We start from the raw sequence: 24,715 nt of genomic DNA, 5'->3' as shown, positions 1-24,715 counted from the left end.
CCTTCATAATTGCTTCTCCCCTGATATTTATTGAATTTATTGGGAGGAGTGAGCAAAGACAGCTTCCCTGCCTCGTGCAGCAATACCCTGCAATATCAAATCGCAAGGAATAAGCAGCTTTCAATCCCCAGGAAGATGGTTGAAGGATTTAAAAAAAAAAAAAATAAGATAACCTTCTCCACTGCGAGAAAATCATTAGTTCTTCCAAATTTTGTTTGTCTTCCCTGTTCCAAAACGTTAAAATGTTGACTAAATTACTTAAAAGAGGTCTAATGGCAACGTTTTGGCTAAAAATCCCCTTTGAGGGAAGACACTGGTGAGAGACACTGAGGAGGACAGACTTCTGGTGTTTATGGGGGAAAGGAATTTCAAAATTTCAAATTTCAGAATTTCAAATTTCAGAGAGCAGTAGGAAGGCTGAGAGGGGAGGTTGGAGGCTGGAGGACTGGTGATAGGTGTGGCAAGTTTTGTTCAGTAGCAAGACAGAGGGGGCAGAGAGGGATGTGTGGGATCAACCTCCTTTCCACCAGCCACTTGTGGACATTCCCGAAGTCAGGCCAGCAGGACACTTCCCTCTTTCATCACGCCTTCCCAACATTCTCCGTCACTGAAGCTGGACTGTACTTGGCTGCCTCCTCTTTGGTAGCTCCTCAGCCCAGTTTCCTGAAGGTCCCACACCACAGGGATGTCCTTGTGTGCTGCCAACACCTCTGTAGGTCCTGCTGACGGAGCTGGAGAGAGGGCAGTTGGATTTTATTCCTGGATCCTGAAAGAGATACTCAAACCAAACCTCTCCTGATGCTTCAGTGAAGCCCTGCCCATCCAGAGGATTTGTGTTGCATTTCTCTCCAGGCATAAACCCAAGAATGACTCTCTTAGGATCCATCATCACCCTCTGCTTGGTCGGGGCCATGGACTCCTCACTGAATGGTGAGTTTGTGTTTGTCCTTTGGCTGCTGCTGTGCTGGGAAGGGTGTGAATGGAAACTCAGCCCGAGTTCCCAGTGAGATACAGCTCCAACAAACAACTGCAGTATCCTGGAGATTGACCCACTGACACTGAAGTAAATACCTAAGAAATTTCCTGAAAGAAATTCCTGATTTAACCAACAGCTTTTCCAAGCATATGATCACCCTTTAGTGACAAGGGTCATGGCTCAGAGATCATATTTTTGGCTTCTTGTATGCATTTATTATTTCCTGTGAGAGGGGAAGAATAGCTGGGGAAGGGGCTGGAGCAGCAGGAGCAGCTGAGGGAGCTGGGGGGGCTCAGCCTGGAGAAAAGGAGGCTCAAGGGGGACTTTCTCACTCTCTGCAACTCCCTGACAGGAGGGGGGAGCTGGGGGGGTCGGGCTCTGCTTCCATGGAATGAGGGACAGGATGAGAGGAAACGACCTCAAGTTGTGCCAGGGAAGGTTTAGGTTGGCTATGAGGGACAATTTCTTCATGGAAAGCATTGGAACAGTCTGCCCAGGGCAGTGGTGGAGTCACCATCCCTGGAGGTGCTCAAAAAGCCTGTGGATGTGGCACTAGTGGTTGCCTTGGCAGTGCTGGGTTAATGGTTGGACTCCATGGTCTCAGAGGTCTTTTCCAACCTTGCAGAGTCTGTGCTTCTAGCAGCTTCAGGAAAAAAAAAGGGTGAAAAATAGCTCCCTAAAAGCCTCCAAAAGCCACCAGAACAAAGACTGTGACTATCAGGACCTCAACAATGAGGCAGATGAGCAGGAGAACCACAGACAAGGGTGTGCAGGTGTCACTGAACACCCCGTGGGAACGGCGTGTGAGGCGGATCAGAGCACCACAACACCCAGCAAAGGTGTGGGAGCTGCTGCTCCTGGGGTACATTACACGGCACCCTCAAGTTCTGCTTTTCCTTCTCTTTTTTTTTCCTGAGCAGAGGTCTCAGAGGTGCTGTCAGACTCGTCTCTTCTGAGCATCATCAGTGAGGCCAGGCAGCTGGTGGACACAGCATATTTACAGGCCCGAAGGAGGTGAGTCCCTTTTGCACGGGAGCCCCCATATTATAAGGAAATAGGATCAAATATATGTGTGTTTCTTCTCTTCTCCAATGCATATTTCTTATGGAGGAGCCTTTGTTCCAGGGCTCTCGTTGACATAGTGGGAGGGATCCTTTTGCCTGGTTTGGCTGCATTCTGGTGTTCTGTCTCAGTCCCAGGGCCACCCATCATCCCCCTCAGTTATTACTTCCTCATCTAGACCACCATGGGCACCTCTCACTAGTCCATAGTGGAATGGACATTCCAGAAACGTGAGTCCTCTCCTGGCTGCTGGAGTTCTGCCCCTCTCCAGAAGGACCACAACTGTGTAGATGGGCATCTTGTCACAAATAAGCCTCAGAGAAAGTCAGACCTCAGGTGTCTTCTGTGTATTGTCCCAAAAGGCTGCTTCCAGGCAGCAGGATGGTTTGGGAAGGACCCTCTCTCCACCCACCCTATGGAAGTAGCAAGACAAAGCCATGGGACCAGGAAGAGATGGAACAGGAGCGAGGTTGTCCCTCTGCTCACAGAACACATCTTGAGACATACCAAATGTAAAAGCTTATCCAGTCACAGTTCATTGGTCTGGATTTCCACTTGATATAACAAAATTTATTGTGACAAGGCAGTAATGCAGGCTCAGAGTTGGGCATCACAGTGATTTGTTTGCCAAGATTGTCTGAGCTGACGTGCTGATGCACAGACAGTTTGTCCCATGTGGGCAGAACCTGCCTGTGACCCAGCAGTGCTGTCACGACTAATTACACCCAGCCCAGCCTGACAGAGGAGGTCTGATTTCAGAGAAGGCACTTCATGGGACTCTTTTATGTTCAGCTTAAAGAAAAAACTGGAGGAAAAGCTTGCCAACCCAATGGATTTCCTGAAGCACCTTAAGGACCCTGTGGGAAGAACCAGGTCTGCAGTCCGGGCTGCTGATTACATGGAAACTACTTTGAAACTCCTCAAAAGGAAACTGCATCTCTCTGGGGAGCAGAGATTCAATGTCACAGGTAACGTGGTTTAAACCAAAATGTTTTACAAGCAGCTGAGAGCAGAAAATGTGCCACAGCAGGAGTGTCAGGGAGCAGCTCTGCCATGACCCGAATAACTGGGGATAAAAACCTTCCCCCCGACAGCCCCGGGGAAATAGAGGCAGAGCAGAGCCCTGGCTGTTTTATTCATCATCTTTGGCATCATCTCCTATCTTTGATGATAAAAACGGGCTCACAATAAGTGTGATAAACCTGTGACAAAACCCTCTGACTGCCAGGAGACTCTGACCACCGAGAACCATCCATGTTTCACTTCTGGCCCTCACACCTGGCTTGTACCACTCTCCAAACTCATCATTTTGCTCCCAGCCTAGGATAAACCCTTGCTGGTGATGGTGCTCCCCATATTCCCCTGGAAAGTTGTTCCATGCCCACCCAGTTCCCCTAGTCCAGAGGTGAAAGCTGATCCACAAAAGGGTTTGGGCTCTGAATTAACAATTCAAACCCAGATGCTGGATACCTACAGCTCTGACTCAGCTGATTCAAACGTTCACCTGGAACACCAAGAAGCTAAAACAAAAAAAAAAAAGAGTGGGATCAGATGTTACTTTCCATGGTTTCTCTTTCAGACCTGCTAAGCAGAAAGCAGAAGGAGATGATTTTCAGAGGCACCGGTTGTTACTCTCAGACTCGTCCCATTAAATGCCCAAAGCAGGACATTTATCGGACCATTACCGGGGAGTGCAACAACAGGTGGGATTTGTGTGTGGACAAGGAGGGTCTTAAATCTGTACTCTGACCCAGGGCAGGTGGTTTAAGATCATTTGTGAAAGGGCAAGAAGGGTGCCCACTGCTGATGGCCCTGCTGTGAAGCTGATTTTGTGGGGGACAGAGATGCTACAGAGATTTAAATGCCAAGTAAAATTAAGGTAGAAATAAATACCAAATGAAATTAATATAACGGCATGAGGAATGGTTTTTTGTTTTGTTTTGTTTTTTTTTTTTTTAATGTCAAAAAGGTTCATTTTTCCCTGCAGTAATTAATATTGGTGTAATTTTCTTCTTAGTATTTTCCTGCTCTCACCTGTGTGACCAGAGTGATCAGACACGGATTAAAGGGCTGTGAAATGTTAGTCTGTACAAACCTTTTGTGTTTGAAATGATAGCAGTGTTTGCTTTTCCCGGTGATGCTGCAGAAGACACCCTCACCTGGGGTCCTCCAACCGTGGGTTTGCCCGCTGGCTCCCGGCAGTGTACGAGGACGGAGTGTCTGTTCCCAGAGGAGCAAGTGAAGGAAGGCACTACAACGGATTCCCACTCCCCCTGGTGAGACCCTTACCCTAATCCAGCTCTCAGGATGGACACTGCCCTCACTGCACCCGGCTGAAGGGAAACAGTGGTGACGTCTAGAGGGGGAGCTGTTGATTTTTGATCTCAGGAGCTGCACTGAGGCTGGTTTTCTACAACTGAGTTACGGCTTGGGGCGATATTTTTTGTTGGAGACAGACATGGGCAAAAAGGTTGGGAACACTTCACCAAGTGATTTCCAAAGTGCACAGCCCAGGGATTGCTGCAGGCAGCACCTGCAGCTCAGGTACACCAGGACACTTGTACAGACCACAAGGCTGGGGTGTTCCTCAGCCACCTCCTTGACTTCCTGGATGTGTGCACGAGGAAGTTTCAGCCATAACAGGCTTTCCACGAAACCAGGTTTGGCTGAAGGACTGTGGAGTTAAGAGGGTTCCTACTTATAACACCTGTTTGGATAGAGCTGGGAATGACAGGGATCTGTTCAATGCCATAATTAACTCTTATGAGCTTATCTAAGATCATCTCATGATGATCTACAGCTACCAGAAAGGAGGTCATGGAGAGGTGGGGGTTGGCCTCTTCTCCCAGGTAACAAGTGACAGGACAAGGGGAAAAGACCTCAAGTTGCACCAGGGGAGGTTTAGGTTGGATATCAGGAAAAAATTCTCACTGAAAGAGTGGTGAAGCATTGGAACAGGATCCCCAGGGAGGTGGTGGAGTCGCCATCCCTGGAAGTGTTCAAAAACCAGGCAGACATGGCACTTTGACAGGGTTTAGTGGGCATGGGGATACTCGGCCCAAGGTCGGACTTGATGATCTTGGAGGCCTTTTCCAACCCAAGTGACTCTGATTCAGTGATTCTCTGGTCTCACAGTGGGTGTTTGAGGGGTGAATTCACCATGGCGGAGACAGTCACACACATTTTCCCTCCTGCAGGTTCGAAAAGTGTCCAACGAAATCGCTCACACGGCCAACGAGAACGTCACTGCAGACCAGGAGCTCTCTCTGGTCTTCATGCACTGGGGCCAGTGGGTCAACCACGACATAGACCTGGCCCCTGCCAGCGGGGAAGGAGCCAGCCTGGAGCTCCTGTGCCACACTGACTGTGCCTTCAAGCCTCCCTGCTTCCCCATTAAGGTACTGACCCTCCCTCCACCCCACGCTCTCCTAAGGCAACAGAAATAAAGGCACAGGACTTCCTGAGGCACCACTGTTAGACACCAGAGGAGTAATTATTGGGTCAGAACCACCTTGTGGGGGTGTGTGTGGAGGGGTTGTGTGGAGGGGGAAGGGATGGGTTCAACCTCAAGGAGGTGGGGTGGCCTCATGTCCCTCATGGCAGCCCCTGGAGAAGCCCTGGAGTACTGACACTCACAAACAACCCTGGAAAATCATAACACCCCACAGCTCCTGGAGCCCCTGACCCAGCTCGGATTGGCAGGGACAGTGAGGACACTGCCCTGTAACACCCCACAGCTCCTGGAGCCCCTGACCCAGCTCGGATTGGCAGGGACAGTGAGGACACTGCCCTGTAACACCCCACAGCTCCTGGAGCCCCTGACCCAGCTCGGATTGGCAGGGACAGTCACAAACAACCCTGGAAAATCATAACACCCCACAGCTCCTGGAGCCCCTGACCCAGCTCGGATTGGCAGGGACAGTGAGGACACTGCCCCTCACCCTGCCCTGGAACCCCAGAGTGGCCAATGGGACCTGGAGGGTCTGGCCATAGGGACCAGAGCAGATGAAACCAAAGGCACGTGTTTGCCACGTGTCCCTGCCATCTGGATGTGTGAGAGCTGGTCTGCCACGAGGTTCCAGTGGCAGCTCCATGATCTGCCTCTTCCTCTTTCTCCTTCTCTCTTCTTGCTCCCTCTGCTTCTCTTTCCTTGCCCCTTCCTTTTTGCTTTGGGTTGCTTGGAACTGGAGGGGTTGGATCTTGGTTTAAGTGTCATGGAGGGACTGGATTCTGACTTTAGTGTTGTGCATTAATAATATCTGTTGAGTCAGTATTGTGGTGGAATATGGGAGGGTGGCCCAGGCTGGGGTGGGTGGGGTGGCCCTGGGGCCAAGGGCCCCCGGCAAGAAACGACACCACGGGGGCACAAGGCCGGTGCGGATGCTCTGAAACCCTATCTGAGGGGGAAAGAACCCGAGGAGAGGGGAGAGTTAGAGGTCTGAGGGAGAGGCGATGAGAGGTCGAGTGAGTAGGTAGCGTGGTAGATGGGAGAGTGCGATTGCGATGAGAGGGTCGAGGGCTGAGGAGAGGTAGATGTATATGGAGTATTTATATTTATATTTATATTTATATTTATTTAGATTTATTTTATATTTAGATTTATTTTATATTTATACTTGTATTTTATTTATATTCATTTTTATTTATATTTTTATATTTATTTCATATTTATATTGATATTTATTTTATATTCATATTATATTTATATTTATAATTTTATTTATATTTATTTAATATTTATATTTATATTTATATTTATATTTATATTTATATTTATATTTATATTTATATTTATATTATATTTATAATTTTATTTATTGATATTTATTTTCTATTTATATTTATATGTATATTTATGTTTAACTTATATTTATATTTTATTTATTTATATTTACATTATATTTATGTTTATTTTATATTTATATTTATAGTTTATTTATTGCTATTTATACTATATTTCTATTTCTATTTTGATGTATAAAATATATATTTATAATTTTTACATACAAATATATATATTAATATATATATATATTTAAGTAAGACTCCCGGCTAAGCCACTTATGATTTTTTGTGTAGTTCCCCCCCGATGACCCACGGGTGGTGGGGCCCGACACCTGCATGCCCTTTGTCCAGTCGGCCCCCGCGTGCACTCCCGGGGCGTTCTCCCGGGAGCAGCTCAACGCCGCCACCTCCTTCATCGATGCCAGCACCTTGTACGGCAGCGACGGCGCCCTGGCCCGCAGCCTGAGGAACCTCAGCGGCCAGCTGGGCCTCATGGCCGTGAACCAGGACTTCACGGACGCGGGGCTGGAGCTGCTGCCCTTTGAGAACGTGACAAAGAGCGTCTGTGTCCTCACCGACCCGGGCGCCAACATCCCCTGCTTCAGAGCAGGTAAAAGTGCAGCTCTGGGGGGTGTCCTCAAAGTCTGGAGGGATCGTCGTGGTCGGGTGGATGAGGTGCTTCAAGACTCCATTGTGTGAGGTGGAAGACAGGGGGCTGCCTCCCAAATTAAAAAGAGAAAAATCAAGAAATAATTGATTAATTAAACGTAACATTATTGCAATTTCCCAAAAGTTACAACAAAGCCTCCTCCTTTTTTAAAAGTCTTTTCAAAGGCAGGAGAATTTTTCAATAGAAATTTTCAACAGAATAACCACCAGTGCTTAAAACTTCTCAGGGGCTTTTTTTTCGTCCTACCTAGAATTCACCATTCATTAATGGGATGTGAGTTGTCAGCCTGAGAAAGTTGGGGCTGTTCAACCTGGAGAAGGGAAGGTTGTATGGAAACCTCTGCAGCTTTTCGAGATCTGAAAGGGCTACAAAGAAGCTGGAGAGGGACTGTTTGCCAGAAACTGGAGGGCAAGGAGTAATGGGTTCAAACAGAAAGAGGGGAAGTTAAGACTAGGTATACAGAAGAAATTCTTCCCTGTGGGGGTGGTGAGGGCCTGGCATGGGTTGCCCAGAGAATATTTGCATTTGTAGGGGACAAACGTGTGACTGAAAACCTGGGACTTTCTGCCATGCACACGATCTTTCTCCGAGAGCACAATCGCCTGGTCACGGAGCTGAGGGAATTAAATCCCCACTGGGATGGGGAAAAGCTGTACCAGGAGAGTCGAAAGATTGTGATTGCCATAAACCAGGTATGGTCACTGCGGGGTGTTTAAACTCAGGAATGTGTTTTTCCCTCCAGGATTCTGCTTTGTGGAATCAGTGGAGTTGTTCATGGGAGCTGGAAATTGTGAATAAGGATGATCCATCTGAGACAGCGTGGATACCCAGAGAGATTTCTTATCCTTTATTTAATGATTTTACCAGCTATATATTATATTTAATGTATCAATTATTTATTTGATTTTTTAATTCTGCATTTTAAAATAATTTTATTGTGTCATGCCACTGCTGCATCTGTTTTTGTGAAGATCCTAATGAATTCTGCTCCAGAGTCCACATTAGTGCTCTGATTTTTATGGCATTTCTGCTACAGCTTCTGGCAACTTGCTCTGCTTTTGTGCTTTCAGATAATAACATATAGGGATTACCTCCCACTTCTGCTGGCTGAGGAGACCAGCAAGTGGATCCCTCAGTACCGTGGTTATGATGAGGAGGTGGATCCCAGAGCCTCAAACGTTTTTTCCCTGGCTTTCCGATTCGGCCACACCTCGGTGCAGCCCTTTGTGTCCCGCTTGGATGAGGGTTTCCAGCCTCTGGGTTCCTTCTCCCATGTCCCTCTGCATCTGACCTTCTGTGCTACTTGGAGAATTATAATGGAAGGTAGGAATTGAGGGGGGCAGGTGGGGATGGTCCTGGTCTGGTCCTGAGGCTCACATGGAGGTCAGACAAAGAGTCACAGAATCATTAAGCCTGGAAAAGACCTCCAAGATCATCCAATCCAAACTTTGACCCATCCCCACCTTGTCACCCAGCCCAGAGCACTGAGTGTCACCTCCAGTCCTTCCTTGAATTGCTCCCAGCTCAGCAAGACCCGACAGAGTGAGTGTTGCAGCTGCTCCTGTGCCAAGTGTCAGCCAGCAAAATTTAGGTCAATTAAAGCTGTTATATCCCCCTCTAGTTAGGAGGCATCTCCAGAGGGTGATGCACCCCATTTAACTGAGCTGAGACACCTTTGTCACTTCCTTGTGGTGTCCGTCTCTCTTCATGGCTCTGAATGGAGCTGTGGGGTCCTGCTATTACACAGCTGAGATCTCCCAACAGGGGTTTTTCCAAGGAGGACGAATGTCTCTTCCAAAATGGGTTAATTAACTAATCATGGAAAACTTACCAAAATACAGACGTGCAGCCCATTTTCCTGTGTTTTAATCCCACTGTTTCCTTAATGGTTACGAAACAGACACAGACAATCAGACATGAGTTGATTCTATTGTTGCATTTAGTGTTTGAATAAATATCTGTCAATTAATAGCAAATTATAAAACAGAATCCATTGCAAAACCTAAACCTTGACAGACCCCCGTGTATCGGGACTGGTGGGCTGAGGAGCAGAAGAAAAGGACTTGGAGATCCTGGTGGACAACAAGTGGATTTAGGGCTGTGGAAAGAAAGGCTGAGAGATGGGGAGGGATAAGGAATTTAGTTGCTGTGTGAGGCCTCATCTGCTGGCATATGCAGACATGTACAGATCCATACATGTGCCACTGTGAGGGGGGTGAGGCCCTGGCACAGGTTACCCCATCCCTGGAAATGTTCAAGGCCAGGTTGGATGGGGCTGGGAACAAGCTGGTCTAGTGGAAGATGTCCCTACCCACGGCAGGGGGGTGGAACTCAACCATCTTGAAGGTCCCCTCCAACCCAAACCATTCTGTGGCTCTATGATTCCACAAACACACACGTCGAGATGGAAATCTGGAGCTGGGAAAACCCCACCCAGCCCAAGTAAACTCTTCCAGCTGCGCAAAAGGGACCACCCAAAGCTGCAACTTGGCACAAAAAGCCTTTCCTTGGTTCGCAATGGCTGCAGGAGGCATCGACCCCCTGGTCCGGGGCATGGTGGTGGATCACGCGAAGAAGATGGAACAGAACCAGCTGATGGTGGAGGAGCTCCAGAACCACCTCTTTGAACAGCTGGAGGTCATGGGGCTGGATTTAGCAGCCATGAACATGCAACGGGGAAGAGATCACGGCCTGCCAGGTAAGGAGGCACAAATCCACCCCTCCTCTGAACAATACTCTGTTTTCTTCTGCTGTTTGTAGCAGTTCCATGAATGTATTGAGCTTTTCCCATGCCAGTGGGAAGAAAGAGTGTCTTGATTTGAGGGTCGAGGGTGGGTACACAGGCAAACTCAGGGAATAAAAGGTCTCTGCGTTATAAAATTTTAAGACAAGGACAAAAGGCTTTGAAATAAAAAATGATAGTTGGGATAAAGTAATAAAGAGGGGGAGATACAGTGGTATATTGCAAAGTGGGGACATGTGGGATACAGAAGGTACAGACACAAGTGACCAAGTTCAGCTTTCACGTGGCCTTAGACAGGCCACCAGTTCTTTGTTCTTTACCCATCAGTGCTGATTTGGTGCCTCCTGACAGCCCTGGGCTCTGAGCAGAAGTGACTTCAGGTATGAGGTGCTGCAGAAGAGCAAGTGCTCTTGGGTGAAGCACAACCAAATGCTGCTCTTTTCTAGGGCTTTGACCCCAGAAATTTTGCCTCCCAGAGCTGCAAGGACCGGTGCCCTCACCCTCAGCACTAGAGAGCTGTAACCAACAGGAGAGCTCTAACCTGTAGTCACGAGGACAACCCAGATTGTTAGTTTAGTGTGTAGACACAGAAAGGACCTTTGAAAACATTGTGACTTCCTAGCCAAGAGCAGCTTCCAGCTCCTTTAATGCCCTGAGAAGAAGCAGATGTTGCCCATGGGCCAAGAGCCAAGGCAGATGGTGGGGCCATGGGGTGGTGGGTTCTGCTCAGCTGCTGCTCCTGCTCTTGCAGGTTACAATGCCTGGAGGGGCTTCTGTGGGCTCTCCCAACCCCAAACTGTGGAAGAATTCTCTGAGGTGCTTGGCAATCCCCAACTGGCCAAGAAGTTCCTGGATGTGTACGGGACACCGGACAACATCGACCTGTGGATCGGGGCGGTCGCAGAGCCCGTGGTTCCCCAGGGCAGGGTGGGACCCCTCCTGTCCTGCATCATTGGCACCCAGTTCAGGAACCTGCGGGATGGGGACAGGTGAGAGCCAACATTCCCTGGGCATTTATCAGGGGGGAAAACGCTGACATTGATCCAAGCCCCAGACCACGGGGGATCTGCACTAATCTCTGCCTGAGGTGACATTTGCTCTCGGGGCACAAAGGGGGGGGATAAACCACTGAATCCCAGCAGCCTGGAGATGCTGCATGGAAGATCTGGCCATGCTGGAGACACCTCTTCCCAAAAGGCTGTGCCTTCTGCCTGGTGGATCGGGGTGGATCCGAGCAGAGACTCACCTTGGTCAGGTCCCGTCTTGGCAAGTGACCAAAGACTACAAACTGCCTCTGAAAATATCCTTGCAGGTTCTGGTGGGAGAACCCAGGAGTTTTCACTCCACAACAGCTGCAAGCACTGAGAAAAATCACACTGTCAAAGGTGTTCTGTGACAACACTCGTATCCAGAAGATACCCAGGGATGTGTTCAGGATCAACAGTTACCCTGAGGACTTCACTGACTGCCAGGAGATCGACACGCTCGACCTCTCACCCTGGAAAGATGAACCTGAGAGTGGCACAAAAGGTACCAGTGGTCTGAGGCCTGTCAAAAATAATAAATGCCCTATGATGTCTCCTCCATGCCTAAAAAAATAAGGTTTCTATGGTGACTCTGCCCCCAAAAAGATGACTGTGTGTTCAGCTGCACTCAGACAGCACTGGAGGCAGAGGTGCTGTTGGCTGGGTCTCCGTGTGATCCATCCCTTTCATCATCCTTTATTAACCTGCCTCTTCCTGTTCAAGGAGGTGGAAAACCCCTGAAAATCCAGTCTGTTCTGGCCCTTTTGAATGTGTCCTTCTCTAATAAATGCCAGGATAACCATAGTCTTACCTCACAGGAAGGGTGTCCATGAAAAAATCAACTGGAATTAGTCAGCCTGCTCCAAATTCTTACTCTGCTGCTCCAAGTCCCCTCCCTCCCCTTGCTTTCCCTAAAGTTTTAAAGCATTTTAAGGTTTATCTGGAGTAGCTTTGACACTGTGTGGCCTCACACACCAGCAGTTTAACACACCCAGTCAGAGATGATGATGGGTCTTCATCTGAGAGATGTGGACACTCACTGTGCCCTCCTACATTTACACCTCTGGCACAGGCTCTCCCAGCTGAAAATGATGTGGGAGAACAGAGACTTGCAGAATGGATTAGGGTTTTTTTCCTTCTGGAAACCCATTTATAGATGATGACAATCCCTGGGGATCCCCTGCTCTGTCCTTCTGCAAGGCACAGACCATGAAGTTCCTGTATTCAATTTGACTAACTATTTGAGGGAAACGCTGTTGTTTAAAACAGATATTTGCACTTGATGTAAAGGCTAAATTTTGGTGACTTCACCCCATTCTTTAGGAGCTGAGTCCAACTTACCTTCTCTCCAAACAATGTTGTCTCATTTCTTTTGTTATCATAGTCTTATGGTCACTAAAATGTGCTGAGCTGCTTCCTGTGGCTCTTTTATCACCAGTCCAGGAGGAAGTTGAAGTGTTTTCATAACCTGTTTTCATAACCCAGAGAGTGAAATTCCAGGGTGTCAAAAGCAGCTGATAGAAGTTTAACCTTTTCAAGCACCAAGAAATTGCCCTCAACCCCCTCATCCTAAGGGCTCTCTGGTGTCACCTGTTGACAAGGCTGGAAGCACCTCGGCCTCAGAGCCTCGGCAAGGATACAGGGATGACAAAAATGTGGGGGGAAATAATGTGCCCAGGAAGGGCTTTCTGCCTCTCAGCAGCTTTTCCTGCTTCATTGACAGGTTCTAGTCCTGCTGCTCAAACCAGTGTTGGAAACCCCTGATGGTGGCCCTGAGCTGCTCCTGGGAAATTCCTGCCTGGCCATCAGGCTCCAGTGGCTGCTGTCGACTGAATCTCAGCACGTGGTTTCCCAGAGGGGAGCTCAAGGCTATGGCAACTGTTTTATTTCCTGTAACGTGATTTTAATACTATTTATTTCTAAAAATTTCCAGTAATGTAAGCCTCCAAATGGAAGGGCAACGAAGTGTTATTTTATGTTGCTCTAAAAAAAATTGATCAGAGGTTTTGTGACTCTCTAAAAACATAATTAAGACAAATTTTTTACTTTCCATCCTGAATGGGTGTCAAACCTGGAGGTTTGGCATGCTTGCATTTCAAAATCAAATTCCTTTGTACCTGCTCAGAAATGATCAAGTTCATGTCACCTTTATCTAAACCTTCCTAATCTCGTTTTGCACAAGAGCAAAAGCTGTTTTGGCTGTTTATGATCAGCAAGATCAAAAGTCTCTGAAGACATTGGAGTCTTCAAGCCTAGAGACAAATTTATTTAAATTCTACAGTGGACCTGTATGGTTTGGGTGTTCTGGGCAGTAATAAAACCCATCTTGTGCATTCATCTCCATCTGGCATCAATGACAGGCTGGGGCAGAGTGATTGGAAAGCTGGAAAAGGACCTGAGGTTGCTGCTCAGCAGAGGCTGAACATGAGCCCAGGTGTGTTCAGGTGGGCAAAAAAGCCAAGGGCATCTGGCTTGGATCAGAACTAGTGTGGCCAGCAGGACTAGGGAGGTGGTTGTCCATCTGTACTTGGCACTGCTGAAGCCACACCTCAAATCCTGTGTCCAGTTTTGGACTCCTCATTACAAGAAAGACGTGGAGGGGCTGGAGCGTGTGCAGGGAAGAGAACAGAGCTGGGGAAGGGGCTGGAGCAGCAGGAGCAGCTGAGGGAGCTGGGGGGGCTCAGCCTGGAGAAAAGGAGGCTCAGGGGGGACCTTCTGGCTCTGCAACTCCCTGACAGGAGGGGGGAGCCGGGGGGGGTTGGGCTCTGCTCCCAGGGAACAAGGGACAGGAGGAGAGGGAACGGCCTCCAGCTGTGCCAGGGAGGGTCAGGTTGGACATCAGGAGGAATTTCTGCATGGAAAGGGTGGTCAGGCACTGGAAGGGGCTGCCCAGGGAGGTGGTGGAGTCCCCATCCCTGGAGGTGTCCAAGGAAGGACTGGACGTGGCACTCAGTGCTCTGGGCTGGGGGACAGGGTGGGGCACAGGGTGGACTCGATGATCCTGGAGATCTTTTCCAACCTTAATAAACCTGTGATTCTGTGTTTGTCCAACTTGAGTGCAAAACATTCTTTGGCTGTGGTTCATAGCTCAACATTTCAGCATAAAGCAGCAAACCATAAGCTGACTGGTGTGTAAACCATGAGAATTAGGGCTAAAAATTCATCACCTGTCCAGGATGGTCACTCCAGGACACTGCAAGTCAATAAATACCAAAGATGTAAAAATCATATTAAGTTTCCATTTCTCCTTGGGATGACTGGGAGGGAAGGAGGTGACTGGGAGCAAGAAGGCAGCAGCATAAGGCAGAGTCATGAGTGAAGCTTGTGAGTGTAGCAGGAGCCTCTGTGGTGAAGAATAATGAAGGAGATGCTTGGTAGAACCCCAGGGCTGCAGCAGCAGCATATGAGCTTTGCCATGGGATGTGCTGCCAAGTCATGTCCATCTCAACCCAGTGCCCCACTGCCCACCCATGGCCTGGGGCACCCACAGGAGATGCCTGGAGCTGCCAGGGCCCTGGGGGAAATGATGGGATTTGGGGACTGTGCAGCTCCATGAGTCCCCAGTGTGTGGGGAGCGGGGAAAGGCTGTGGTGGCCTTGGCAGAGGAAGGCAAGACATCACACTGTGAAGCCAGGGCAGAACCAGGCAGGATTCAGAAATCAGGAGCTGCAGCTCCCAGAGTGTGTTTGAGTTGAAAAATACACAGGTTGTGCTAAAAATCAGATTATCACAGAATTATCACAGAATCATTCAGGTTGAGAAAGCCCTCTAAGATCAAGTCCATTAGTCCAGCACTGCCAGGTCCACCACTAAACCATGTCCAAAAGCACAACATCTACATGTTTTTTGAACGCTTCCAGGGATGGCGATTCCATCAGGGCATGGGAAGGATATTAGGCAACATACCCCTGCTGTTTGCCTCTGCTGTCTGGGTCCTCAGGCACGTTCCTCTCGCACTTTCAAGATCTGGTCAACCACTGAAGGCAAAATCTTACTTTGCTTAAAAGGAAGGCTAAAAAACCCAAAGAGACCATCAGGCCCTGCAGACATGTAAGGGCTTTAATTCCCCTCTCCCAAAGTTGCCTTGGCTTCCTCCCAAATCCTCCCCACGGAAAAGGTGGGAGACAGTGCCTTCTCCTGAGTGTGCTTCCAGGGGAGTGGGGCAGCCCTCCAACCCCAAGGCAGCCACTTCCTCAGGCAGGATGGCCACAGGATTGGGATAGATGTCTCCACCTTGTTGGCTCTGAATAGGAAAAGGTGATGATAAGCAGGCAGTGATGATCCCAGGAAGGGTCCAGCTCTGCCTGGGGTCCAGCTGGAGACATGTTCCCATGGTTATGAGGACAGGAATGTCCAGCTGCCCGTGGTATGTCTGTCCATGCAGGTGGCACAGTTCCCTGGAAGGGACATGGCAAAACCCTCTCACCACCACCTCCACTTGGAAGCTTCTCCTCCTTGGTGGACGTTTAGCCCGTCTCTGGTACGTCGGGGTTGCAATCCACGGCTGTCTCTGCTGCCAGGCCTTCCTGTGGTTGCCATGGCCTCCCCCTCGGCTGTGGCACACACAGCTGGAGCTGGGAGAGGGGATCACTGATGGGAAGCTCCGTTTGTCATTCCTGATATCCCCTGGTAGATGGTGAGCATGGAGTCACGGACCTGCTCGGTGAGCTTGGGGACATCGTCCGGGCCCAGGCCGAGGGTCTCCACTTCTGGCAGGACCTGGATGATGAGTTTTCCTGGAAGAGCGAGGCAGGAGGGTGAGAGAGAGGAGGAAGAGAACGTGTGAGTGGTGTAGAGAGAGCAAGAGAAGATGCAGCAGGAGGATTGGTGCCAGTCAAGGAACAGGAGAGAAAAGAAGGGAAATGCCCTCATTCACACACCGAGAGTGGTGTGGGGACCCAGCCGTGGCCCAGGAGCACACAGCAAAAACCCACACCAGGCTTTTCCCACCCACAAGAATCACAAATATGGAAATAGGTGAATCTCTGCTCAAATCCAATGCCATGTTTAACATAGAATGGGTTTGCAGAGTGGAAAGACCTCAGGGCCTGTCTAGATGGTGGCAGGGAGAAGGAGATGTGAGCACATCCAAGCTGGCCACGCTCTGATCTGTGCATAACAAATCCAGCAGAGTTCCTCCTTCCAGCAACAGGCTTTGGGATGAGGGAAATTGCACCCAGGACTCCCTGGTGTGTCAGACTCCTCTGGGGAAGCAGCCAAGTGATGGACTGGTGCAAACTGGAAGAATATACTGAGGAGGTGTCATGATGTGCTTCTGCTCTGGCACCAGAGGACCTTGTTCTGGCTTCCAGAGACAAGACAGTGCCTGCACAGATACCAGACACCCACCTGGGGATCTGGGGAGTGTCTGTGGTGTTTTCGAATGTTCTTGCATGTCTTTACATGTGCATTGGAACGAGATCCAGCAGTGCTGGGAGCAGAGCCACGTGAAGGAGGCAAAAACAAGCATAGAGAGTTTCACAACAGAAAAGGGTACGTCAGGTTGGACGGGGCTTGGAGCAACCTGGGCTAGTGGAAGGTGTCCCTGCCCATGGCAGGGGGTGGAACAAGATCATCTTAAAGTCCCTTCCAACCCAAACACTTCTGTGATTCTGTGATTGTGTGCTCCCTGCCTGCACATCTCACACCCAAAGCCAGGCTGGCTCCTCACTTCACTTGGCCCTACGGAAAGGGCTGAGTGAGGACGGGGCTGTGCTGAAAATTCAGGTCTGTTGGGGCAGAAGAGACTTCCAGCAAACACCAGATGTGCTCCATGCATGGCAGTGTCAACACCAGGCACGGAGTGTGGCCTTCCAGAGGCTCATCAGCACACCCAGAGCCTCTGTGGACACAGTGAGCTGGTCTGGCCTGAGGACCAGCCTGTTCCATGTGCAGGAATCCTGACCACGTGTAACACATCTTCAGGATCAGCCCTGGCAAAACTTGTGGCAGGGAAAAGTGGGAATGTGCAAGAAAAGCTGACTGGGGTTCTGTCTCCAGCAGCAAAGGTCCTACCTATTCAACAGCCACTTGGGAAAGGACTCAGAGGTCAGTAAAACATGGGATTACAGGTCAGCTATCCATGAGATCAGGGGTCAGTAAAACATGGGATTAGAGGTCCAATAACCATGGGATTAGAGGTCAGTTATCCATGGGATCAGAGGTCAGCTAACTATGAACTCCCAGGGTGAGGGAAGTTGTTACAAAGGCAAATGTTCATGCAACAGCAAAAAGTCTTTCCTAAAAAACTTCGGGGAATTTGTGGAATCTCCATCCTTGGAGTTAATCCAGACTTGTCTGGACAAGGCACAAAGCAAACTCAGCTGTCTTTAAGTTGGCCTTGCTTTAAGCAAAAGGTTCAGCTGCTTCAGAGACCCCTCCCCACCGTGTTATTGTCTGACTTCCCAGAGCAGGGCTCTGAGCAGGGGTGTGTGGGGGAGGAATCCCTGCTCTTGGTCCTATCAACCCCCAGGTGGGGGAGCATTTCCAGTCCCCAAAGGTTTTTGTGTGTGAGGAACAGAGAGAGGACGGGCCCAGCAGGTGAAAGGTGAGTGGAACCAGCCAGTGCAGTGTTTAACATTCTCCCTTCCAGCTGTCTGCCTGTGAGGGGATGACTACACCCAGGCACAACAATGGGAGGGATGAGGATTCCAGATGCAAATCCTCCCCTTAGGAAACAGCAGGGCTGGCCTGGGGAAGGGTGGGAAGTGGCAGAAGCCCAATTTGGGGCGGGCAGCAGCAAAGGGAGTGGAGGAACAGGATGGAATGCTTTCCTCTCTTGGAATTTGTAACATTTTTTTTCTGCATTTGCCTTCTGAAACCCAAGACTTGTGTCATTTTTTTCCCCCATAAAATTCTGTCAGTGAGCAGCAGAAATTCTTGTTGCCATAAGTGGATGAAACATGGTAACTGGGGGGACACATTCTCAGGGTGACTTCTGCTGAGAGCTCCGTGATTGTTTTTGTTTCCCAACTCCCCAAGAACCTGAGGGCAGAGTGGTGGGGCCAGGGGCTGAACCTGCCCCAGGACTCTGCTGCTTCTCCAGGTTCCCTCACATTTTCCAAGAAATCCAAGGGGAGAGGCAAAAGTGACGCCTGAAATTTCCCTTTTCCCACCAAGAAGACACAAAGTGCTGTTGTTTGGCTGCTGTCTCCACACCACACATCTGCCCACCCACCCCATGCCTCCAAGGACTGTGCTCTGCCAACACCCAGCCCCTTCTTTGCCCCAGGTCATCCTCACCTGGGGTGAATCTCTTCTCCTTCTGGTTGTAGAAGCTGTTGTAGGATGAGAACACTACAGGAATGATGGGGACCTGGAAGGGAGACAATCTATAGTGAATATACACATTTACAGTGAATATTCACATTTACAGTGAATTTTCACGTTTCCCCATCCCTCCTCCAAAATGCAGCTGCTGTTTTCAGGTCAATTCTGCACCTTGCTGATAATCATCACCATCAGCTTCACAGCAGATACTCAGAGGGTTATTGGGATATTTAGATCATTTAATTGTATCACCCCACGTCCTCACCATTGGCTTTTACATTTTCATCTCTGTATTTAAGCCAGCCATTGTGGATTGGCAAATTAGGATGTGCCTGGGCAGGTCCAGGGCTCTTGTCAAGCCCCTCCCCACTTTTTTTTCCCCAACCTGTCAGGAAGGTTTTCCACTTTTCCCAGAAACAGCCCCATCCTGTGCCACCCACAAACTCCTCGTGGGCTCCTGGGTGTGTGTTGGATCCACGGGGAAAACAGGGACCAGGAGCCTGCTTTGCTGGTGGACCATGGCAAGGCAAAGCCCACCCCAAGGGGCAGGAGGCAGGTGGTCTCACCTGGGCTTTCACAGCCAGCTGGAAGGCCCCACGTTTGAAGGGCAGCATGGAGCCTCCGTGGTTGCGGGTTCCCTCGGGGAAGATCAAGATGCGCAACTGCAGGAGGAGGGAGAGGACGTTGAGATGGGGGCACCTCCAGGTGCTGCTCCGAGCCACCACGATCCCCTGGGACTGCTCTGTGTGCTCCTGACCTCCCCTCCACGGACACACAAGGCACTGAACCCACCAGGGATGCCCTCACTCTGCTCTGCTCAGCGCCCAGCCTGGAGACAGCGATCCCTTTCCACCCACGCCAAGGCTTGTGTTTTCCAGAGGCTCCTCCCCAGACTCCTTCCCACTCACGTTGTCCTTGTGCAGGGATCGTGCCACCTCTGTCAGGGTGTTGATGGAGCCCTCCCTGTCCTTGCGGTCGATGAAGATGGTCCCCACCAGCCAGCACGCCAGGCCGAAGGTGCCCATGTACAGGATCTCCTTCTTGGCAATGGGCACACAGCGGTGAGGCAGGATCTCCATCAGCGCTGCAAGGGGACAACGAGGGCAGGACAAGTCGTCATCTGCACTCAGAGTTGCCCTAGATACTGGGTTACAGCCCTCTGCCCTGGGAGATGCCATCCCTGCAGCTTCATTGACCCTTAGAATCCCTGGGAATGGGATCCTGGGGGTCTCCAGACCAACCACAGGGTTGGAGGAGGACTATTACTGGCACTGAAGGAGAGCAGCTATGACACAGCTGTGGTCAGCTGAGGGTCTTGTCCTCATTCCTTGGGTGAAGCTGATGTAGCTTGAAAGTATCTCTAATACCCTGGAGATCAGACCTGCCTCTAATATTCTGGAGATCAAACCTACCTCTAATACCCTGGAGATCAAACCTGCCTCAATACCAAGGAAATCAGCCCTGCCTCTAATACCCTGGAGACCAGCCCTGGTTGTAATACTCTGGAGATCAAACCTTCCTCTAATACTCTGCAGATCAGACCTGCCTTTAATACCCTGGAGATCAAACCTGCCTCTAATACTTTGGAGATCAAACCTGTCTTTAATACTTTGGAGATCAAACATGTCTTTAATACTCTGGAGATCAAACCTGTCTCTAATACTCTGGAGATCAAACCTGCCTTTAATACCCTGGAGATCAAACCTGCCTTTAATACTCTGGAGATCAAACCTGCCTCTGATACTTTGGAGATCAAACCTGCCTCTAATACTTTGGAGATCAAACCTGCCTTTAATACTCTGGATATCTGCCTCTGATACTTTGGAGATCAGACCTGCCTTTAATACCCTGGAGATCAAACCTGCCTCTAACACCCTGGACATCAGCCCTGGCTTGGGTCTGGCTAGTCAAGGACTGTGTAACAGCCACTCCTGCCCCCTCTGCCAGTGACACTTGGGAGCTGGTACAACCCACCCCTCCAAACACCTGGGGCCAGGAGCAGGAGGCAGGATCAGCACATACCCAGAATGTCAAGGGAGGTCTGGTGGTTCAGCACCAGCACGAAAGGTTTCTTAGTCCTGAGGTTCTCCTTGCCCTTCACCACTATCTGGATACCAAAGATGTATTTGAGGGGCAGGGCCAATGTGCGAAAAAACCTGGAAAAGAGGAGCCAAAGAGATGCTGAAATTTGGATAAAACACTGCTCATCCAAACCATCCCACGTCAGGCAGTGCTCCTGTTTCTCCACAGACCCAGATTTGACCCAGAACTTGGAGAAGAGCAATTACTGTGCCTCTGCAGCTTATCATTTCATTAGACAACATAGATCCAGCTGTCAAGTTTCCTTCCAGCCATGCAAGACCAATGGTCCAGCAACCACAGCTACAGAAATTCCGTGGATCAACCAAATATCCCAATTCACAGCACACCTTCGTACTCTGTTTCCCTGCACACCTTGCTGGATCAAACACAGGCTGCAATAAGCTGTGCCTAACTCTGCTATTGCCCAGGCTGTGCAAAGAGAGAGGTTTGCCTCTAGCTGCAATTCCAGGAGCCATATTTTAAGAAGTATTGGTAAAATGAAATAAAAAAAATAATAAAAGTTGGGCACCAAAGTAAAGAAGTGAAGCAAATTTTTCAAAGCAAGGGGCTGATGCTCAGTGAGGAGATCTGGATTCCCGCTGGAGCACAGGACAATGGAGCAGTAAATCCTGCCTCTGCAGCACTTCAGAAGGGCACAAGAATTACAGTGACATGCAGCAGAGTCAACTTCTCGTGCCCACTCGGCACACACCCCGAGTTCCTGGTGCCCACCCTGCTGATGACACCTCTACCCCCACCAGGCTGCCCCCAGGGGAGTCTGCAGCTCGTTGTGGAGCCTGGAGAGAGGGGATGGGCAGCAAGGGGATGGGCTGGGGGACTGCCAGACCTGGGGACCCTGCTGCCATTGCAGTGGTGGGGACACCAGTGACAGTGCAGGTGCCAGCACTGCACTGTGGCAGTGTCTGCTCATGCCCACTCAGGCGGGCACTGGCTCACAAGGGAGTTAAGGAAGAGAAGAGCACCTGCAGTGGCTTTCACAACACAGCTTGGGAAGGGAATGCTCAGCCATGGGGAATGAAATGCAGCTCCAAAGACCAGATAAAAGAGTTTTAATAAAAACAGCAACTTATTTTACCTGTGCATTTCACGCAGGTAGTTGGCATTACCTACTTTGGCAAATCAATGTCACCTTTTACATCCTTTCCTTCCGTAATTCGTTCTTTGTTCTATCAACCCAAACCCAATATTGAAACTCACACCCCTCCACGGAATTACAGGGTCTGTCATCTCCCCACACCACCACACAACTAATTCCTCCCCCCACACCCCAGCTCCCAGGACCCTCCAAAACAAAGCACTGGAGAGAGTGGACTCTCTCAGTGCCCCGAGCAGAAAGAAGCCATGGACCACTCACGTCATGTTCTCCACGTTCCGTCCCCGAGGAATACTGAGGATAACAACCCCAATGCTTATGGTGAAGAACCACAGCTTGTAGAAGGTCATCTTGCAGAAGAATCTGAATGCAGGTTTCACCTGGTAAAGGACTAGAAACACGACGAACAGGCAGGTGAATGGGTAGTGAAGGAGGAAAAGCTCCATCCTTCCGAGCAGGGAACGAGTCACCAGCTCCCGGTGTTGTGGAGCAGAGTTGAGACTCCCTGGATCAGCTACATGTGGGTGGTGCACAGCTGGAAGGAGGTTTGGGAGCGATGCTGCAGCAGGGCTGTGCTCCCTGCTCAGAGCTCAGCTCGCCGTGGGAAGCCGGTTTAGCAAGGACACGCCGGCAGCTCCGAGTAGGAGTTGGGTGGCAGGAGGGGCAAACACGCAATAGCAAAGCTGCCTGGGGGCAAGGGCTGGGTGAATCTGGGCTGGAATGTGCCTGGAGAGCCAGCCCCCCTTCTGGGGGGCTCTGGGCATAGGAACCCTGAGGACTTTTAAGAAAATCTCTAGTGGGAGGGAGCGGGATGTGTGGGACAGCAGAGACCCTGCCCAGAGGCAATGTGGGTTTAGATGGGATACTGGGAAGAAATTCATCCCTGTGAGGGTGGGGAGGCCCTGGCACAGGTTGCCCAGAGAAGCTGTGGCTGCCTCTGGATTCCTGAAAGTGTCCAAGGCCAGGCTGGATGGGGCTTGGAGCAGCCTGGTCTAGTGGAAGGTGTCCCTGCCCATGGCAGGGGGTGGAATGAGATGAGCTTTAATATCTCATCCAACCCAAACCATTCCATGATTTTGTGATTCTGTGACCCCAGGCTGTCTTACCTGAGCTTCACCAAGTGAGCTGGCTGCAAGATGTCCAGGAAATCAGAAACTACTGTTATGGAGGAGACACAAAGGGAAAACCAGTGATGCAAGCACCACACATCCAGGCATCGGAGGGACCAAGCTGAGCAACTGGACATTCCCCATGTAGAGTGGGAAAAGTGGGAAAAGTGCCACAAATCTAGACCAGAAGATAAACAAAGCAAGGGCAGCTCCTCCAAAGGTTTTCATGGCCAGAGGCAGGCAGATGTTGAGGCAGCATCTGCATAAGGAGGGAGTGAAGCAGGAAAATGCAGGTTTAACCTGGGACTGCTCCAACTGCATTCCATCTCCTAAAACCACTGCCTGAAAAGGGTCTTTGCAATGGATGGAACGACTGGGCTGAAAAAGAAACCTTGTGTGATTCATCATCTGCATGACAGGCCTTGCTCTAGCACTTCAGAGGAGCAAAAATATTAAATAATTGATATTTAATGACATTGAATTCCATCCAGGACTGAAAGCTGCAGATTCTAAAAAGGAAATGCTCCGAGGACCCATGAAACCACGTTGACCATCACCTGCAACCTAAAGAACAAGGTCAAACCCCCCCGGACAATAAACTGGGCAAGAATGTGTGATATTTCATTAAGAAACATGATAATAAAAAAAGGCATTGCCTGTGCCCTCTGCTCCTGTGGCTAATCCAGGGACCATTCTTCTCCTGTCTTTCATGGACAAACTGGAGAGGAGTGACTGCAGCCTCACTGCTCAGCTCTCCCAGGGCTTCCCTGCAACCACAGCAGAGGCAGCCAAAGGTTTTCCCACAGCCTCTGCACTGTCCCTGCCCCAGCACATGGAAAAGACAAACATCCCACGTCCCACATGGGATCATGGCACCAGGACCCTCTGTACTGGTGCTGCAGAGACCAGCTCCTTTTGGAATTGGTTTATAGAGACCAACCACAGCTGCTTCGGGCTTCTCCAAGGTCTGATCCAGCAAAGAGTTCCCTTCCTAATGCCTGTTAACCTCTCCTATATCTCATCAGTATAAATTATGGCCTTTTGCAGTTGGGGGAAGGTTGATTTGCTCACACCTGGTTCATCCTGACTTGCCAGGAGAGAGGTTCCTAAAATGTAACCCCAGTGAAAGGAGTGCAGTGACTGTCCTGCAGGGATGGATGTGGCTCCCAAACCAAGCCGTGTTCAGGTTCCTGCTGCAGGAAAACCTCTGACACAACCCTGCACTCCCAAACCCACCCAGAATGTCTATGGACAAGGGGGTGTGTGAGTTCACAAACCACTGAAAAGCTTTATTGTAAGTCACTGACAGCAATTTTCAAAGACTTTCACAGAATCATTAAGGTTGGAAAAGACGTCCAGGATCATCGAGTCCAACCTGTGACCAATCCCCACTTTGTCAACCAGCCCAGAGCACTGAGTGCCACCTCCTGTTGTCCCTTGGACACCCACAGGGATGGGGACTCCACCACCTCCCTGGCCAGCCCATTCCAGTACCTGACAACCCTTTCCATGAAGAAATTTTCCCAATATCCAACCTAAACCTCCCCTGGTGCAGCTTGAGGCCATTTCTTCTCATCCTGTCCCTTGTTCCTTGGGAGCAGAGCCTGTCCCCACCCCCGGCTCCCCTCTCCTGTCAGGGAGTTGGAGGGAGCAAAGATCTGTGATCTGGGGCTTCCAAGAGCTGGTGAGTGTCTCTGATGGGAAAAGCCAAGGGCACAAAGCAATAACAAAAACTGTGCCATTCCCAATTCGCCACGGAGAGATCGTGAGCTCAGGTCTGACACAACATTTAGGCTCCAAGGCCACAGACACCAAAATCCTCAGCTGTAATTTTGCTCTGTCGCAAACATCCCCAGCACCTGGATCCACCCCACTTCCAT

General features: G+C 49.9%; 2 protein-coding genes across 2 annotated transcripts; one reads left to right on the top strand and one right to left on the bottom strand.

Annotated features, from left to right (window-relative positions):
* Positions 1-866: 866 nt before the first annotated feature.
* Positions 867-15,242, top strand: LOC113992182 (myeloperoxidase-like). Its single transcript, XM_039388217.1, has 13 exons — positions 867-930; positions 1,897-1,990; positions 2,831-3,006; positions 3,618-3,741; positions 4,185-4,314; positions 5,236-5,436; positions 7,118-7,433; positions 8,025-8,185; positions 8,564-8,816; positions 10,021-10,191; positions 10,988-11,225; positions 11,549-11,766; positions 15,202-15,242. Exons 1-13 carry the CDS (start codon positions 867-869, stop codon positions 15,240-15,242), a joined length of 2,187 nt encoding a protein of 728 aa, XP_039244151.1.
* Positions 15,243-15,302: 60 nt separating this feature from the next.
* Positions 15,303-22,172, bottom strand: LOC113992191 (1-acyl-sn-glycerol-3-phosphate acyltransferase alpha-like). The gene is made up of 6 exons (XM_027729271.2): positions 21,988-22,172; positions 20,553-20,686; positions 19,439-19,614; positions 19,097-19,192; positions 18,504-18,576; positions 15,303-15,997 (listed from the first exon to the last, which is right to left on the bottom strand). Exons 1-6 carry the CDS (start codon positions 22,170-22,172, stop codon positions 15,849-15,851), a joined length of 813 nt encoding a protein of 270 aa, XP_027585072.1. The 3' UTR covers positions 15,303-15,848.
* Between the last annotated feature and the right edge of the window lie 2,543 nt (positions 22,173-24,715).

This window comes from Pipra filicauda, unplaced genomic scaffold (genome assembly GCF_003945595.2).
Source record: "Pipra filicauda isolate LSUMZ 115617 unplaced genomic scaffold, ASM394559v2 scaffold626_size208873_pilon, whole genome shotgun sequence".
NCBI lineage: Eukaryota > Metazoa > Chordata > Aves > Passeriformes > Pipridae > Pipra > Pipra filicauda.
This window is presented reverse-complemented; position numbering and strand designations above follow the sequence as displayed.

Excerpts from the sequence above, each read along its gene's own strand:
- LOC113992182 (XM_039388217.1), top strand. The coding sequence starts at position 867 with ATGACTCTCTTAGGATCCATCATCACCCTCTGCTTGGTCGGGGCCATG. Across the intron at positions 931-1,896 it reads CATGGACTCCTCACTGAATG|AGGTCTCAGAGGTGCTGTCA; the intron begins GTGAGTTTGTGT and ends TTTCCTGAGCAG. Across the intron at positions 8,186-8,563 it reads TTGTGATTGCCATAAACCAG|ATAATAACATATAGGGATTA; the intron begins GTATGGTCACTG and ends TTGTGCTTTCAG.
- LOC113992191 (XM_027729271.2), bottom strand. The coding sequence starts at position 22,172 with ATGGAGCTTTTCCTCCTTCACTACCCATTCACCTGCCTGTTCGTCGTG. Across the intron at positions 19,615-20,552 it reads GACCTCCCTTGACATTCTGG|CGCTGATGGAGATCCTGCCT; the intron begins GTATGTGCTGAT and ends GTCCCCTTGCAG. Across the intron at positions 15,998-18,503 it reads GGAGAAGAGATTCACCCCAG|GAAAACTCATCATCCAGGTC; the intron begins GTGAGGATGACC and ends TCGCTCTTCCAG.